General features: G+C 29.3%; 2 protein-coding genes across 2 annotated transcripts; one reads left to right on the plus strand and one right to left on the minus strand.

The window, feature by feature from the left end:
• Positions 1-210: 210 nt before the first annotated feature.
• On the minus strand, positions 211-3150 carry LOC112782743 (GDP-fucose transporter 1). The gene is made up of 2 exons (XM_025825300.3): positions 1974-3150; positions 211-498 (listed from the first exon to the last, which is right to left on the minus strand). Exons 1-2 carry the CDS (start codon positions 2998-3000, stop codon positions 428-430), a joined length of 1098 nt encoding a protein of 365 aa, XP_025681085.1. The 5' UTR covers positions 3001-3150; the 3' UTR covers positions 211-427.
• Positions 3151-11877: 8727 nt separating this feature from the next.
• On the plus strand, positions 11878-13063 carry LOC112785371 (protein MAIN-LIKE 1-like). The gene is made up of 2 exons (XM_025828843.1): positions 11878-11949; positions 12317-13063. The coding sequence occupies exons 1-2, from the start codon at positions 11878-11880 to the stop codon at positions 13061-13063; spliced, it is 819 nt and encodes a 272-aa protein (XP_025684628.1).
• The last annotated feature ends 5516 nt before the right edge of the window (positions 13064-18579 follow it).

Raw genomic sequence — 18579 nt, forward strand, 5'->3', positions numbered from 1 at the left:
ATATCTTAAAAACCAAAATCCTACTTAACCCTTCATAAAACTAACATGTTATATTGCTAAAAAGCTGACAGTTTATCTTTATCAAGTCATATTACTATGATATAATCACAACTATTATGATTATTTGAATTGTTAAACGTTGTCCAAATTTATTTTGTGAATATATTAATGTTTCTTTTTTGTTGAACAAATTAATTAATCTATGTATACTTTTATTCTAAAGTATATAATAATATTGATTATAAAATAATCTCCGTGCATGACGCGATTATAACACTTGTTTTAAACCAATAAATAAGGGAGACTGAAACTCATCAGATGTCTTCATTCTCCCAACTATCCTTTTCCTTTGATATCTTCATCCTTCTAACTTCTAAGTTCTAACCAAGTTCTGTAGCCATTGTAAACATGTGTCCTTAACAGTAGTCTAAGTTTTCGATCGCACAACTTCAAGATCTTCTTGTTCTCTCGTCGTACTATCCTTAACATTCAGTTCAGCTACAAGTGCATCAACCGAGGCATGAAGTTAGAAGGGAAAAACAAAAATTGCTATTTCTATCTGAGAGAGAATGATTACGATAATGATAACTGACTTAATTGTCATTATAGAACAATATGAAGAAGTTATCTCCATCTTCAGCATTTTGAAGTGCCAAGACAGATACAATCTTGCCCTGCACTAAATATGAATAATAATAGATAGCAGTGTTGAAATAACTTGAAGCCGCACCCTTGATCGTTTAACAAAACCCTTACATTTTGTAAGGACCTCATGGTAGCATTTCCGCATCACACCAGTACACAGATAGAGCAAACAGATTCTATCTTTTTCATCAAACATCATAACAATTTTGGGTAACATTTCAACAGAAGGTGTTCCCACCACCACCACATCCTTCTTCACAAGTTCACAAGATATTTAAGCGAATTCCTAAGGCATTCAGGGAAATCCCTTTCAAGAAATAAAAACATCTGTCGGTAAAGTTAAATTTGGTAGGCTTCTGGGGAAAAAACCCACTGTTAGAGAGTTAGGATCTATAATTGATTGCAGACATCCATACTCCATTGGTAAATATCACAAAGAAGGTAAAATAACCGTTCAGGGCTATTTTAGGGGAGTGACTTAGCAAGAGCAAATAATGCACATGTCCAGCATTTGGTTACAATGACCTCTAGAAGTTTTGGAAAACATGACGCTCTTCGGTTAAACCAAAGAACTCAAAATCAAAACAGTGCAGAACCTTCTCTGCTTCCAAGTATTTGACTTCCTGACAATAAGAATAATTTCATCGGTGGTTTTAGGACACTAATAACTGTTGAATTCAATCTAAATCAGGTCCCCAGTATTCAGATATATTAAACTCTATATACCATCAAAGAATGGTATAAAAATGAGTTCACAATGCAGCATTATTAATCATGAAGGGCTATGGATGCAAACTTTTCAACTCAAGAATGGTACCAGTTTGTAGTACATATGTAGAGGACTATCCTAACAAAAGACAGAGCTGTGACTGGAACTACATGAGGAGCACTAAAACCTTGGTTGGTATCAGTTCATAATGCTCAGAAGCATTTTGGTTTCGCAATGCCCCTGAAGATTCACTTAAGAATCGTAAAGAGATGGCTCAATTTTAAAGCACTTGCCAAAGTAACCAAGCTACAAGTAATCCATCATGAACGCGGTTCCTAAAATAATACTAAAGACAGAGGAATAGTTCTGTCATAAGAACACTGATCTGATGATTAATCAAAAGCAAACACATACTGGAAAACCCAGAACAATAAAATCAAAGCCTTGCAAAGAAAGAAGCAATAAGCAACACCACAATTTCATAACCTTCTGAGAAAGATACCTCATTCCATAAAAATATTTGTCAAGGCTGTTGAGACAATACAGCAATAATAATACACCATAATCACCAAATCACTGAAATGCTACAAACAAAACATTACTCATGAAGCAAGTTTACCCTTTAATAGTCTCTCGGCTTCCAAATCATGACCATCATCATCATAATCACCAGTATTCTTCTCAACATCCACCATTGTATCACGCTGCACCGGGGCAGGCCCTGTAACTGACTGCTGATAAAGAACCCCACCAACAATGGTGAATAGCAAACAAAGCAATCCGAAGGGGCTGGCGTGCTTGTCCCAAATGAGCACATTGATAGCCACAGTGAGAAACTTGTTCACAACGCCAGTGACAGTAAACGCCGTGGCGGAAACGGCCTTCCTTGCCGCAAAGCCAAAGAAACTAATCGCCAATCCAAACACACAGGATAGCCCAACAGCAGCAAGAGCACTGGGATCAAACAAGCTCCCGGAACCGGATCTCAGAGCATCGAAAACCTCAAGATTCTCACCGGTAAGGAACCAGAACAAGGGCGCTATCATGAGAGACAACAAATTGTTGTACAAAACAAAACCCCAAGTGTTCAACCCTAGATTCATGACCATGTGCTTGATGTAAACCATCTCAGTGGTGATTGTGACAAGATAAGCAAAAGCCCAAGAATAAGCAGTGAGGGTGAAAGCGGAATCAGTGGAGACATACCCGACGGCGCCGGCAAGGATAACGACGAGGGAGAAAAATGTGAGCTTGGAGGGGCAAGGCTGGTGGCGGAAGACGGTGTCGGCAAGGGCGACGAGGAGAGGGGTGAGAGATCGGAAGACGATGAAGGTGTCGACATTGGCGTGGCGGAGGAGGTTGGTGTTGGTGAAGATGGCGAGGAAGAAGACGAGTGCAGCGGGGAAGAAGCGCTTGGCGGTGTCAAGAGTGAAGGGGTCGTGGTGGAGGAACCCTAATTTGCCGAGAAGATAGACGCCGAGGGCGGAAGTGAGGTACTGGAGTGCGGTTAAGAGGCCGGGGTAGTTGAATTGGGTGATGGCGTACTTGTTGATGATGGCGAGGAGACTGGAGCAGAGTGCGTAACCGACCACGAGGAAGGTGGTGGTGTAGTGCTGCTTCGATGCGTCGATTCGAATGGAAGACATTGGAGGCGGAGTGAGAAAGAGGGCTGGGATTGGGGTTGGGGTTTATGATTTAGATCACCGACACATTGAGGACACATTGAGGAGCAGTGGGAGATCTTGAAGACCAACAAAGAAATGGAGGGAAGGAAACGAAGACCGTGTCAGGGTTGAAATAGTAAAATTGGGCGCCGAGCTGAGCAGCCAGTGACATTACTGCCACTCATGGGGAAAAAGGACAATAATTTTGGGTCTCACTTTCATTTCATATCTACTTAATATATTAAAACTGGATTTTTCCCCAGTTAATATAAGTAACGTGTCGATCGCTCGTGACTCCATTTTCCCTCTAAAATAAATACAATTTTTTCTATTTTAAATTATTTTATAAAAATATTTTTATTATAATATATTATAGTTAATATTTAATAAATAATATATAATTATACTAATTTAAAAACATATCTTCATTATAATTATATCAAATCAATATTTAATGTGTAATTATTGTATATAATAAAAAATTACCTCAATAATAAGTAATTTACATATTTATTTTTGTTTTAGTAAAGTCTATATATAGTGTTTTTCTGTGGTATATGAATCTAAATTTGAGAATCAACTCATAATTTTATATATATATTTTTTTACTACTTCATAGAATAAGAATGTATTCTTCGTTTTTTTATTGAAGTTAATCCTTTTAAGGTACAATTTATAATTTTTTATAATATTTTTTATATACTCATTCTATTATATTATTCTTTTGATAATTTATTAATTGTTGTTACTCTAAGTTATTCTTATCGTCTAATATTCCAGTTCGATTGTTTTTTGTCACAATCGTTTACAATGCATCACATCCATGAAATACCTCATCGAGTTGTCTTCATTGATTCGGGTTCCAACTACATGGATGTAAGCCTTCAAAGAAGGGACAATAATCTCTACTTTATCGAATGATGGTTGGATCTACTCACCTATTATGACCAACCTCCTAATGGAATGTGGTTAAAGTTAGCTTTTTTGGGAGAAGCTCGATTTTTTATTAAGGAATTATTTTCACGGAACTTTGTAGGCCAAGTTCAAGTTCCATCCTCTCCATGCCTTTTACGTCTACTCGAAAATCTTCGAAGTGGAGCACATAATGAGATTGGATTCCCTCTGTTTAAGTTCAATTTTACTAAATTCGTGACAAATTCGGTAATATATTTAAATTTTCTTATTTTAAATTTTTTGAGAGAGGGGTAAATAACTAGGTTAAATAATTAGATAAGATTGAAAAATTATCATAAAAATTCATATTATTTATTCTTGATAAAATTGAATCAGGAGTTATGAATTAAGTTATTATTTTTTTAGTAATTATACGAATTAAATTATCAAATAAATTATACGGATTACACGGATTATAATTTATTTGATAAGATTGAAAATAATTAACTTTAAGTATATTAATTAAGTAATAATCAGTACATGATATAATTTAGAGTAATTACCCGTGGCAAGAATAATAACCCATGTTAATAGTTTCAACAGCTATCTAATAATTTTTTCTGTGATAATATAATGTTATGTGAACACGGGTTATTACTCTTTGATAATATTCTCATTTAATATTTTTATAATATTCTCTAAACTTAATCTTATCTATTTAATATATTAAAATTGGATTTTCTCCTAACTTATGATGGTGAGATGTCACTTTTTCGTGAATCTATTTTTCCTCCAAAATGATTGTACTATTTTTTTTAAATTTATTTTAAAAAATATCCTTAATTAATATAATTATATTATAATTAGTATTTAATGAATGATACATAATTATACTAATTTAAGAAATTGTATTGATTATAATCATATCAGATCAATATTTAATGTATTTTTAAACTATTTATTAATTATCAATTAAAAATACTTTTAATCATTTTATTTATAATAATAATAATATTATGTCTGATTTATTGAAAATGTAGATTACTAAAACCGATTAATATAAAAAAACTAATAACCTTTTGAATGAAATATATTAAAATCTGGGTAAAAAATCATTATAAGTCAATGCCATTTAGAATTGACGTATATAAGCCAAATTGAAAATCGTTTCAATAATGCGCCAGATACTATATTTATATAATTTGAACCAGTGTGGTTCGAACTGCATATGATAGTAATTCGAACCTGGGCAGTTCGAATTACCAGTTGATTGTTCTTCATAAATCGAACCAGGTTGGTTCGAACTAAGAATGCACCTAATTCGAACAAGGTTAGTTCGAATTACACACAGCACGCGTTTCCAAGTAATTCAAATTTGACTATTAAAAAATTAATAATTTATTAAAAAAATTTTATTAAAAAATTTATTAAAAAAATTAATAATTAAAAAATTAAAAAAATATATATTTTATTTCATACATTAAAAAAAAACTAACAAAATATTTAATTACGAGACTTCTTTAAAATATTTGTGATCTATCAATTCGAATTCCAGACAATATTGTTTTGTCCATTTTTAATAGCTCATGAATATTTTTTAATAAATTTTTTAATAAATTTATTTAAATTATACTACAAAAAATATTTTATCCCATGCAAAATAATTTAAAAAGAATGGCTTAAAAATGTTAGGAGTACTATAAAAATTTGTAATGTTCTAATAACTTAGGTAAATACATGCATGTACTCAAATTTTAAATAAAATACTCTACATAATCAATAATAATTTAGAAATGAAAGAAAATATTTTATTCCATACAAAACAATAAAAAAATATATTTTGTGAGAATAAAATATATTTCATAACATATTTTAAGCCATTTTTTTTTAAAAGATGTTATGAAAATGGCTTAAAAGATATATTTTATTCTAATACAAAATATTTCATAACATCTTTTAAGCCATTTTTTTAAAAAAATGGCTTAAAAGATGTTAGGAGAATAAAATATATTTCATAACATCTTTTAAGCTATTTTTTTAAAAAATATATTTTATTCTAATACAAAATAATTTTATGCCATTTTTTAAGCCATTTTTAAGCCATTTTTTTAAAAAATGGCTTAAAAGATATTATGAAAATGGCTTAAAAGATATATTTTATTCTAATACAAAATATTTCATAACATCTTTTAAGTCATTTTAAGCCATTTTAAAAAAAAATGGCTTAAAAGATGTTATGAAATATATTTTATTCTCACAAAATATATTTTTTAATTGTTTTGTATGGAATAAAATATTTTCTTTCATTTCTAAATTATTATTAATTATGTAGAGTATTTTATTTAAAATTTGAGTACATGCATGTATTTACCTAAGTTATTAGAATATTACAAATTTTTATAGTACTCCTAACATTTTTAAGCCATTCTTTTTAAATTATTTTGTATAGGATAAAATATTTTTTGTAGTATAATTTAAATAAATTTATTAAAAAATTTATTAAAAAATATTCATGAGCTATTAAAAATGGACAAAAGAGTATTGTCTGGAATTCGAATTGATAGATCACAAATATTTTAAAAAAGTTTCGTAATTAAATATTTTGTTAGCTTTTTTTAATGTATGAAATAAAATATATTTTATTAATTTTTTAATTATTAATTTTTTTAATAATTTTTTTAATAAAATTTTTTTAATAAATTATTAATTTTTTAATAGTCAAATTTGAATTATTTGGAAACGCGTGCTGTGTGTAATTCGAACTAACCTTGTTCGAATTAGGTGCATTCTTAGTTGGAACCAACCTGGTTCGATTTATGAAGAACAATCAACTGGTAATTCGAACTGCCCAGATTCGAATTACTATCATATGCAGTTCGAACCATACTAGTTCGAATTATATAAATATAGCATCTGGCGCATTACTGAAACGATTTTCAGTTTGGCTTATATACGTCAATTCTAGATGGCATTGGCTTATAATGATTTTTTACCCTTAAAATCCTTAACCTAAAATAATTATATCATTAATATCAAGTGATACTAATAAATATTTATCAAAAAATATTTAAGAAAAAATATATTTAAATTATAATAATATTGATAAAATATAACCTTTATTCTTTTACCTTTTACGTGATATATTTTACACCTTTAATTAAAATATAATCTTTCATGATATATTACAAATAATCGAGTTATAAAATATATCACGTGATAACTATAATTTTAACCACATTAAATGCTAAAGATATTTATCAAGATATTTATTAATTTTAACAAATATTTCGATCAGGTATTTTTATTCATATATTACTAAACGATATATGTTATGAATTTTATATTATATAAATTTTATAATCTTATTCCCAAGGAAGAAAAATATATACTAATCAAATATTTTAGAGAAATATCATTTTTAAAAATATACTAAATATACTAAAATTGGGTTTTTTTCTATCTAATGAAATTAAGGTATCCATTCCTCATGAATCTATTTTTTTGCCAAAATGAATATACTATTTTCTCTTCTAAGTTTATTTTATAAAAATATCTTTATTATAATTATACTATAATTAGCATTTAAGTAATAATGTATTATTATACTAATTTAGAAAAATATCTTTATTATAATTATATAAAATTAATATTTAATGCATTATTTGTATTAACTAATTAAGTATTTTTTAATGGGTTATTATAATTGTGCCTTTAGACCATAGGTTAAAAATATTATGAAAAATATTTTATAAAAGTTGTTGAAAAATAAATATTTTTAGAATGTATCCTTAAGACACAAACTAACTAAATTATTTTTCAATTTAACGTGTTTGATTCGTTTAATTGTATTAATTATAACTAATCAATTATGTAATTTGATTTGATTAGGATAAATATTTCATCATTTAATATTTTATTTGATTCATTAAATTACATTAATAATAACTTCAAATATTTAATTTAATTAGAGTAAATATCACATTATTTTAAATTTTGTTTAATACATTAAATCAAATTAATTATAACTAATTTATTATTTAATTTTATCGAGATAAATATTAAATTATTTAATAAATAATATATAAAACAATGAAATAAATAAACTCAATTAATTCAATTTATTATCTTATTATTTTATATATTCCTTTTCTTCTCTTTTTTGTACAGGTAAAATATTTATAATTTTTTATTTTTATTTTTTTATCTTAATTTTGCTAATATTTTTTTATGATTTTGTTTTATATTAATTTTTTTCTTATTTATTTTGATTAATAATTTTTAAGGATATTATTATTTTATTTAAAGATAATTTAAATTTTTTGTAATATTTTTATAAAAATTGATTAATATGTTCTTCTTTAAAATAAATTTTTTAAAATTTTTTTAATAAGATCGTATTTTAATTTTTCTCTTTCATCTTTTGTATTAATTAATTATATTAATATTCTATTGTAATACATTTTTTATCTACTCCACACATTATCTTTTCTATCTTCTTTTTTTTTTAATTATTTTTTCACTTTATTTTTAATTGTTTATTTTACTTTTACTTCTCATATAAAGATTAATTATAATTCATCACAGGTTCTTTTTGAATTTAAGTAAATTTTAGGTTATATTTTACTATTGATACTTTTATTTTGTTTAGTGTGTTTTTTTAGTCTGTATTTAATATAATAATCTGTAAATATCTATTCTATTATATAAAAATTAAATTTCTGCATTTAATGATAAAACTGTTGTGGCATATTTTTAATGGTGTTTTTTAATTTATTTCTTTTAACTCATTAAATTCAATTTATTATAATAAATTAATGATATCAACTAATTGATTTGGTTAATTATTTAAATATCATACAATTTATTATAATTTCTATCAATCAATTAATTGTAATTCAAATTAAATGATTATTTTGTTACGAAATTATTATTTTCTAATCTATTTATAGGCAATATATATTAATTATAATTGTAAATTAAGCTATTTTATATTAAATGACTTATATAATGGTCGTCTCATTTATTATCATAAATGCTGAATTAAATAAGTCATTATTACTTTTGATTTATAATTAAATGAGAATAAAACTAAAGATACTATTTTATTTGGCCTTTAGGGTTTAATGGGTGTCACACTCAAATATAAATAGTAACTTCAGGATTTTGGTCTCCAACACATCAAAGCCACCTCCGTAACTCTTTTTCCATAAAAAGGAATTGCGATTCAATTCTATTAGGGATACAGAAGGTTTTCAAAGAACAAAGGAATGGTCTGAATTTGCACGAATTCTAAATGTTCAAACTTACGATGTTATTTTAGTTGGTTGTCGTTATGAGAATGACTCTAATCTATACGTGTCTAAGGATTAGAATAGATTAAATATTATTTAAGTAATTTATTTCTAATATTGGTATTTGATTAAATTATTTTTAGAGAAATTTAAATTGTTGACTCAATTTATATATTACGACTATTCTTTTTGAATATATTATTTTTATTTTTTTAATATTTTTTATTTTTAAGTCTATTTTCTTTCTTGGATATATGTATCACCTTTTTTTTTATCACTTGATATTCCAGATTAGTAATGTAATTATTAAAAAAATATATTTAAAAAAAGGAAAGATACGTGAAAAAAAGGAAAAAAAATTAAAACATCAGTATTTAAAAAAACTGTTAATATACGTATGAATGGTATCGAAATTGAGGAATATATATGGATATAAAAAATAAAAAATTATTGTACGATTATAGAATAAAAAATAATCATATATATAAAACGAAATAATTATAACAAAAAATAATTAATATATGTAATTTAAATATTTTTAATAACGGATAACATGAAGTTTAACAAAATATAATTCATATATTTTTTATTTATGTATATGTATATATATTAAGAAAAACTACCGTAATATATATATATATATATAATTATTTAATAAAATTAATATATACGTATACATAAATAAAAAATTATTATAATTTTTGAAAATTACACAGAAATTATTTTTTTCTCTCAAATAAATTTATTCTAATTATATTACAATTAGTTCATGAATAATGTATTATTATATTAATTTAAAAAATATCTTCATTATAATTATATCAAATCAATATTCAATGCGTTATTAAACTACTTATCAATCATCGATATTTTTAATCATTCTAATTATATCAATTGATATAGTTCTAATTCTCATTCAAGTGCAATAATTTTATTATGATATAGTTGATGCACACATTAATAGTGACCCATTTAATTTGATATCAATTAGTGGATAATAATAATAATAATAATAATAATAATAATAATAATAATACACGATACATGCATTATATTTTAAAAAGGTAAAATATATTTAAAAAAATTAGGGTATCAATAATTAATTTTGATTAATATCAATAACAATAATTAATTCTTATAATTATTTTTGTACTACTAAAGGCTACATATAGTATTTTTTTTGTAGAATAAAAAAGATTGTGATTCATAATATTTTCGTAAAGTTATATCGTATGGATACAAGATTAATTAGATAACAAATTGAATTTTAATTAATATGTTTTATTTTCTGTTCATATTTTTTTATTAATTATTTTACTTTTTATATTTACAGTAAATATTGAATGTAAAAAAGAAAAAAATAATATTGAATGTTATCTATTTTATTTATTTAGAGTCATAATTAAATTTGATATAATTATAGCAAGTATCTAGAATTAATAATAGTATGATACTATAATTTTAAGTTGTATAATATAATAAAAAATATAGCAATTTATGTATGCTTCCTAAACCCTAAACCCTAAACCCTAAACCCTAACTCCTAAACCCTATACCTCCTCTTTTAGCTCTTTTCTAAAAATATTGGCATATAATTAATGTAGATAACATATATATTGAGTAAGTATCTCTATTGAATTAACCATAAAAGTTAATAAAATATAATGACATAAATTTTACCTAATTGTAGCAAATATCTCCATTGAAAATATTTGTTAATTATTACCGTGTATAGTTAGTGTATGTGTGTGTATATATATATATAAGGAGTAATAGTGAATTGTTACAATTATTTATCATCTAGAAAATTCGTACCTCAGATATAGATCTTCTTCTGTTTATTATTTTTCATACCTAAGGGCTACTAACTACGATTCTAAGTTCTAATAGCCTTTATATTTGATTTGTTTTGTAGTGTGATAATAGCCAATATATTTGTTGGTGGATTTAACTATTACTATATTATTTATGATCACATTCAGTATATATGTCTGATTTATTGAAAAAAAAATAGATTATTAAAATCGATTAATAACTATTTTAGAGTTAATACAATTAACATTAGATTAAAAAAACAAACAATACATAACATGTTATTTTTTTATTAATCAAATTATTATAATTCAAATTAATTTTAAAAAAATAATTTAAAATTATAATTTCAATCTTATCACGTGCATGGCACCGGTAATTACTCTTGTTTATTGGGGCAAATGACTTGGTTTAACCAAGTACATTTGCAACGTCAAAGTCCCGATGTTAATTTTTATATACTCAATTCGATTTAGCCAAACACGAGGTAAATCGAATTTAAATGATTCGAATTTCGTTAGAGAACAATTTGAATGCAAATCGAATCAAATCAATTTGATTTAAGAAACCTATAAATCGAAGTTAGTAAATTCGATTTATCAAACGGAAGCAAAATCCATGTAAATCGAAACCACTTGTTTCGATTTAGGGCTTTTGTAAATCGAACTCACTTGCTTCGATTTAAATGAAATTAGAACGAGTATAATCTGAATCAAGTTGATTCGATTTATGTGCTTCTTCGCTATTTAAACAAATCGAAGTCACTTGATTCGAACTCAAAAACTCATATCCCACTCCCAACCCCACCACCCAGTTTCCAGATTCTCTAGAAAGCAACCCGGTTTGGACCGACTCTGCATGCATGGAGGATGACCCGAATCGTCTGTATCGACTTGATGGAGTCGTGCATATCGCTAGAGCCGTCCACCTCGAGGTTAGTGTTATTTTAATATTTAAACTTTTTTAAAATAAATTAGTCGTCAGTTAGAACTGTTAGTATGGGGTTTTTAAAATAAATCCAGAAACAGATATTTGAATTCAGTTCATGTCAGTCTTAGTGAGTCATTAACTTTAGAATAGGGTATGGTGTAGAGTAATGAACAGTGTTAACTGCTGTTTTTGATGATTGTTGGTAAAAAGAATATGTTTTTATGTCATATTAGTAACTGTTTTGTTAATACAAAAAATTAGATCGTGAGTAATGTAGCGGTTAGCGTGTCTATCTATAAGGGATTGGTTGGAATTCATTGAGAGATTTTTGCTATGACGAATGTGAGAAGTTATGTTCTATTATTATGCAGCCCCATTGTTGCATCAACAGCATGAGACGGCAGCATGGTATGAGGTTGGATGATAGGATCGTTCCTTACTTACAGATGACTGGTCTGTACCATCTTGCAAGATTGAACGAGAGTTGGTTTAGGTTGGACGAGCCGTTGGTCAGCGCCTTCGTAGAGAGATGGCGGCCTGAGACGCATACATTCCACATGCCGTTTGGGGAGTGCACCATAACCCTACAGGATGTAGCCTACCACCTTGGTCTCCCGATCGACGGTCAGTATGTTAGCAGCTGCCTGACAGACTTTCCGCGGTTTATAGAGGGCGACCGACCACCATGGGTGTGGTTTGAGGAGCTGCTCGTGGTGTTGCCTCCTGCGAACTGCATCGACAAGTTCACAGTGAAGTGCACATGGTTTGAGGAGACGTTTAGTGATCTTCCACAGGGGGCAGATGACAAGATGGTTAGGAGGTATGCCCGTGCGTACATCATGATGCTCCTATCGACACAGCTATTTGGGGACAAGTCAGGTACCCGCCTCCACATCCGATGGCTGCCGTATGTGGCTAGGTTGGAGGACATGGGTCAGTACAGTTGGGGTTCCGCTGCGTTGTCATGGCTATATAGGTGCATGTGCCATGTGGCGAACAGAAATGTCATCAAGTTGGCTGGTCCACTGCAGCTCGTCCAGTCGTGGATCTTTTGGAGGTTCCCTGGATTCCGGCCGGACGAATATGATGTTTTTCATTGGCCGTTGGCCTCGAGGTAATCTCCATTTAGTCATGCGAACTATTTGCCTCAACACATGGTGGGAATGCCCAAAACAAGCGATGGAAAAAAGCTGTAGAATCATCCAACTGCCCACCCACTGGAACAGGACTCGTCCTTAGCACAGCTACACTGCCCGGCAAAGTGATCTGCAAGCCCAATACCCATCGTGGCAACTCATTATATAAATCATCCCAGTCTTCATAAATTTGTGCCACAGCCTTCTATTTGGCCATCCAAACCCTCCTATACGTCGGTCTGAACTCGAAGTGTGCCTCTGTGGCATTCTGCAGTACCTTAATCGATGTTGCAGCATCAGCTCTGATCAGGGGCATAATGAAAGCCGATATGACATGATAATCAAGATTTCTGTGGTCACTAGAGATCGATGTGGCTAGACAAATATGAGGACTATTGTACCGTTTTACCTCCCAAATTTCCTTGCGCTGACGGAGGCTGATCCGGATTAGCCATACACACCCGCTCCTGAACTCCTTGCACTTGCCATAGTACTTGCGGTGATCCGACTCCAAGACCTTGAACTCAACCCCGCGGCGAATGCTATAGGTCTTCACGCTAAGCACAACTTCCTCCTTATCCTGAAACTGCTGGCCGATCTGAAACTCAGACACGCCTCCTGCATTTTGCGAGTCTCTCGCCCCGAAACCAACAGGTACAGACGGATCTTCCTGAGGCGCCATGGCATCCAAGTCCAGAGTAGAGAAGTGGAGGGGGGGAGGGTACTGATTAGTACCTGAACTATATGCTCCCCCGCCGACAGGTGGAGTCGTCCGTGGAGTCTCCTCATCGCTATCATCCGCAGCAATCGTTGTGGGCTCTACATCAACATCATCATCATCATCAGCATCCTGCAATGCATCCTCCACCCCTTCAGGTGCTACAACCTCTCCAATTACCGGAACACACAGAGAAGAGCTGCATGCCGCGAAATCACCGTCTTCCAACGCTCCAGCGTCACCAACTAATGCATCACAACTTCGATTCAGATTGACGGCAAACGATGGTGAAGCCACTAAGTCTGACTCGCGTGCAACCACTGGCACTGCTGACGATGATCCAACAGGCAATGCACTAGAGCTGGCTACATGTCCTGTGGAGTGCATATTCCTGTTCGAGCCTCCAGAACTAGATGCCACATCCACAAGTTTCGCCAACAACTCCGGAGTCCTCACTTAGGAAACTAACGGCGACAATGAAACAGCACCTGCATATCTTCGTCACTGCTAATAATGAATGAATCATACTTCACATCATCGCGTAACACGGAGATCGGAATACAATAGAATAACTTCTCCACCCGTTTCAGGCCAAGCAGTCCTAATCTCTGGAGTATAGTACTCTTGAACTCAGCGAAACTTGTCAAAGGTTTGAGAAAAACACTCAGTGGATCCTTGTCAGTGAACTTAATCCCTGATAGTGTTTTCTTCTTAATGGAACCTCTACAGTGCACAAGAGCTATGAAACTCTCATCACTAGCCATTTTAAATCTCACTCTTCTACAAAATTTTGTATAGCATCTGGTTTTTATATACCTCCCTCCTTTGTAAATCGAAACAATTACATTCAATTTACTCCCACGATAGTTGCATGTATAAATTGAATTAGGTTCATTCGATTTACGTTCGCACATAAATCGAATCTATTACGTTCACTTCTAAATCGAATTTATTTGATTCGATTTCTATTGAATTTCGTTAATTGGCTAATTCGAATCAATAAGATTCGATTTACTACCTGTTTTGATAACTTGAATTTATTCGATTCGATTTATATAAAAACGTGGTTTGGGACTTTGACGTTGTAAATTTTCGTTTGGGACATTCAGGACATTTTCAAATGTACTTGGTTTAACCAAGTCATTTGCCCTATTTATTCCAAAAATGTTTAGTAATAAAAAAAATGGATAAGTACTTTTTTCGTCCCCAAGGTCTGGGGTCAAAATCAATTTTGTCCCGGACCTTTTTTTTGTTATTAAAATCATCCCCAAGGTTACAAAACGTTATAAAATTGTCCTTTTCTACTTTAATTTTATTTTCTTTACCAAATTACCCTTAATAATTAATATAAATAATAAAAATAATATTAAAAAATAAAAACAAACCCTTCCCCCCTCCACCTGCACCCCCACTCCCTTCTCTTCTCTTACCACCGTCTGGCTCCAGTGACTCTTTCTCCACCTTCCCTCAGTTCTATTCGCACCGTCCGTTGTAGAATCCACTGCTAACTACAGCAACCCGTCGCTGTCTCGTGCTCCATCGCAATTCTCTGGAAACGCCACCGCCACCTGCTTCTTCGTCGTTCGATCCTCCTCTTCAAGATCCCAAGGAAAGACCACCGCAAGGAGTGGAGCTGGTCTTGCCAAGATTGGAGAAACGCGCCAGAACCCTCCGCCACACCTTTGAGGATCTCCGATGCCGATCCCTCTTTCCACCTCTTTCTCCGTATTCTATTTTTCTGTATCTGGATTTCTACGATGTCTCTCGTTTCATCCCAGATCTAATAACATCTTGCATTGTTGTTCCTTATGTCTGTGTTGGTGTCTTTTCAGGATCATCAGTAGATCAAGGGATAGCGTATGTGCTGATGTTGTTGACTCTGGCTCTGACGTACCTCATCCACTCCGTTGATCTTTCCACTACCTTATGAATTTGAACCACACAGGAAGGAAATTTCATGTAGGATTGAGAGTGGATTTTTTAGGTGACAGTGTTTCGTTAGTTATTCTCAATGTTAGTATATTTCTCTTAGCAATTTATGTGTATGAATGGATTCATTAACAGTTTGCAATAGGGATTGCTTTCTTATTTTCCCAGTAAGTCTGAGGATGTCAATGTTACCTCATACATAAAGCACCAAATTCGTGTGTTTGTTTTGGCTTTCAAGGTTTCAAACTATTGTTGTTTGAACTACCATTTCTGTTGATTTTACTTGTTGCTGCTGTGGTTGGACTAGAAAATAGAAATCTAATTCTTTTTCTGCGTCTTCTTCATCTTCTTTTTCTTTTGTGTGAATTGGAATTTCTGTTTTTATTTTTAATATTATTTTTATTATTTATCTTAATTATTAAAAATTCTGCTGATGATTTTATGGGGTGTTAATGAGAATGTTAATGAGAAAGAGAGGGTTAATGGAAAGTGATGATCATGGTGAGATGATGTTTAATTTTTTTTTGTTAAGGAAATGGGGTGATGATCACAGTGGGATGGGGTTTCATTTTTTTGGTTAAGGGGATGGCGATGAGGATAGGGATAGGGGTGTGGTGGGGTGGGTTATGTTTTTATTTTTTAATATATTTTTTATTTTTTTATTAATTAACTAAGGGTAATTTAGTCAAAAAATAAAATTGAGATTAAAAAAGGACAATTTTATAACGTTTTGTAATGTTGGGTATGATTTTAATAAAAAAAAGGCCCGGGACAAAATTGATTTTGACCCCAGACCTTGAAGACGAAAAAGTACTTATCCCTAAAAAAAATTACTCAAAAATATCTATAATTTATCTTATTTAATATTAATTAATTATTACAATAATTAATAAATATTAAATAAAATAAATTTTAATTTTTTTTGTTTTTTAATATTATTGTATTTAGAGCTTGTTTGAGTGAACTTCTAAAAAAGATCTTTTTTCGAGTTATCTTTTTTTTAAAAGATCTTATGGAAAAGTAAAAGTAATTTTATGTTTGGGTATCTCATGTAAAATGATCTTTTATTTATCAATTATGTTTGGGTATAACAATATAAAAGTACTTTTTTGTTTATTTATTATATGAAAAACATATTTTTTAAAGAAAAAATCTTTTAAAAAAATATAAATTATAACTTCTCAAAAAAGATATTTCTTTTATTTTTTTAGTGGTTTTATTTTTACTACTAAAAATTTACTAATCACAATAAAAAATAAAAAAAAAAATCTTTTTTCATTAAAAAAGATTTTTTTTATCAAAATAATGACGTTCAAACAAGCATTTATTATTGGAGAATTATACGATACAAAACTAAATCTATACAGATATACAGATATTTATCACAAATATAGTGACACGTGGTATGAAGTGTAGCAGAGAGGCTCGGAGAGGGAGCTTAACATTAGAAGTGGCTCAAAAAATTTGCTCAAGAGCCAACATGAATAACGAGCTTTGACGTTTCTTGATAAATGTGTACAATGAGAATCAATTTTCTTTTTCCTTTTTCATGGGAATGGTGGGATAATAATAGTTTTTATTTTTATTATTGAGATTTTGATGGTTTTAAATAATGTGGAGAGTTGGTGTATTTTTTTTGTGTGGATGATTATAAATTTGAGAGACAATTTTGTGGATTTTAATTCTTTTTTCTTTTGATGTTATACGAATTTGACTCTCAAATTTGTGATTTTTAAATTTTTTTTTTAAATATAAATTTAAGGGTTAGATTGATTTGAGTTTTTTTTTATTTTAAATTTTTTTGAATATACAAATTTGATGGGTCTGATTTGTTACTTAAAATTAAAAAAAATTTATATTAAAAAAAATATACTAATTAATCATAATGATGAATTACACACAATCTTCTTTTATATTAAAAAAGAATTAGCCGGATAATAATAGTAAAATTTGAATATAACCAAGAATAAAAATGCTGTTGTGAGTCCATGAAAAACATTGAATTGAACTTGTACTAAAATCAAGTTTGTGAATGCTATGGTGCCTATTAAGTTACTAAAAAAGGTAAATAAATAATATTTAATAAATTTTACATGATTTACTTTTTATTTTAAATATTTTATTTTTTACTTTAAAAAAAAGTTAGGTAATTTAGGCACTATAACAAAAGCACAATAAAACTCACCAATCAAGTTACCCTGACATGGTATATTATGTAGTTAATTCAAAGATTTTTTTTTTAAAGTTGTTTTACTTGAAAGATCATCAAAAAAATATTAATTTTTATTCTTAAAATTAAAAAATTTAATTTTAATATTTTTTAGTGAAATATGCATGACACATCTTTTTTGTTACACCTAACAAATACTAAATTTATGTTATTATAATAAAAATAAAATTTACAATAAAAGAAGATTTATGCAAATAATAATAATAAAAAAAGTTAAAATTATAATATATATCTACATATGAAAACATAAAAATTAATATTTTAAGTGGTATTTAAATACATAATTTCATTTATTTAGCACTAAATTATTAGTTAAATATTTATTATAAAGATCATAAAATTTTTTGGGGTAATTTGACTTTATTTTGGAATGATGAATTAGGATTTTATTTTTAAATAGTTGAATTTTTTACTTTAGTATTAATCATTATTGAAGGTGAAAAATATTTATAGTTGAAAATTATAGCTAATATAGTGTATTGTGAATGATATTTTCTATAACAAGGTTGCTACACATCCAAATATTTTTTATCCAAGTTTATTTAAGTAGGTCTAACACCAACAAAAATCACTCTCATTAAAAGAGCGTGATTACACGCACATCTTCTTCTTCTTCTTCTC

The sequence above is a fragment of the Arachis hypogaea genome, chromosome 20, assembly GCF_003086295.3.
Source record: "Arachis hypogaea cultivar Tifrunner chromosome 20, arahy.Tifrunner.gnm2.J5K5, whole genome shotgun sequence".
NCBI lineage: Eukaryota > Viridiplantae > Streptophyta > Magnoliopsida > Fabales > Fabaceae > Arachis > Arachis hypogaea.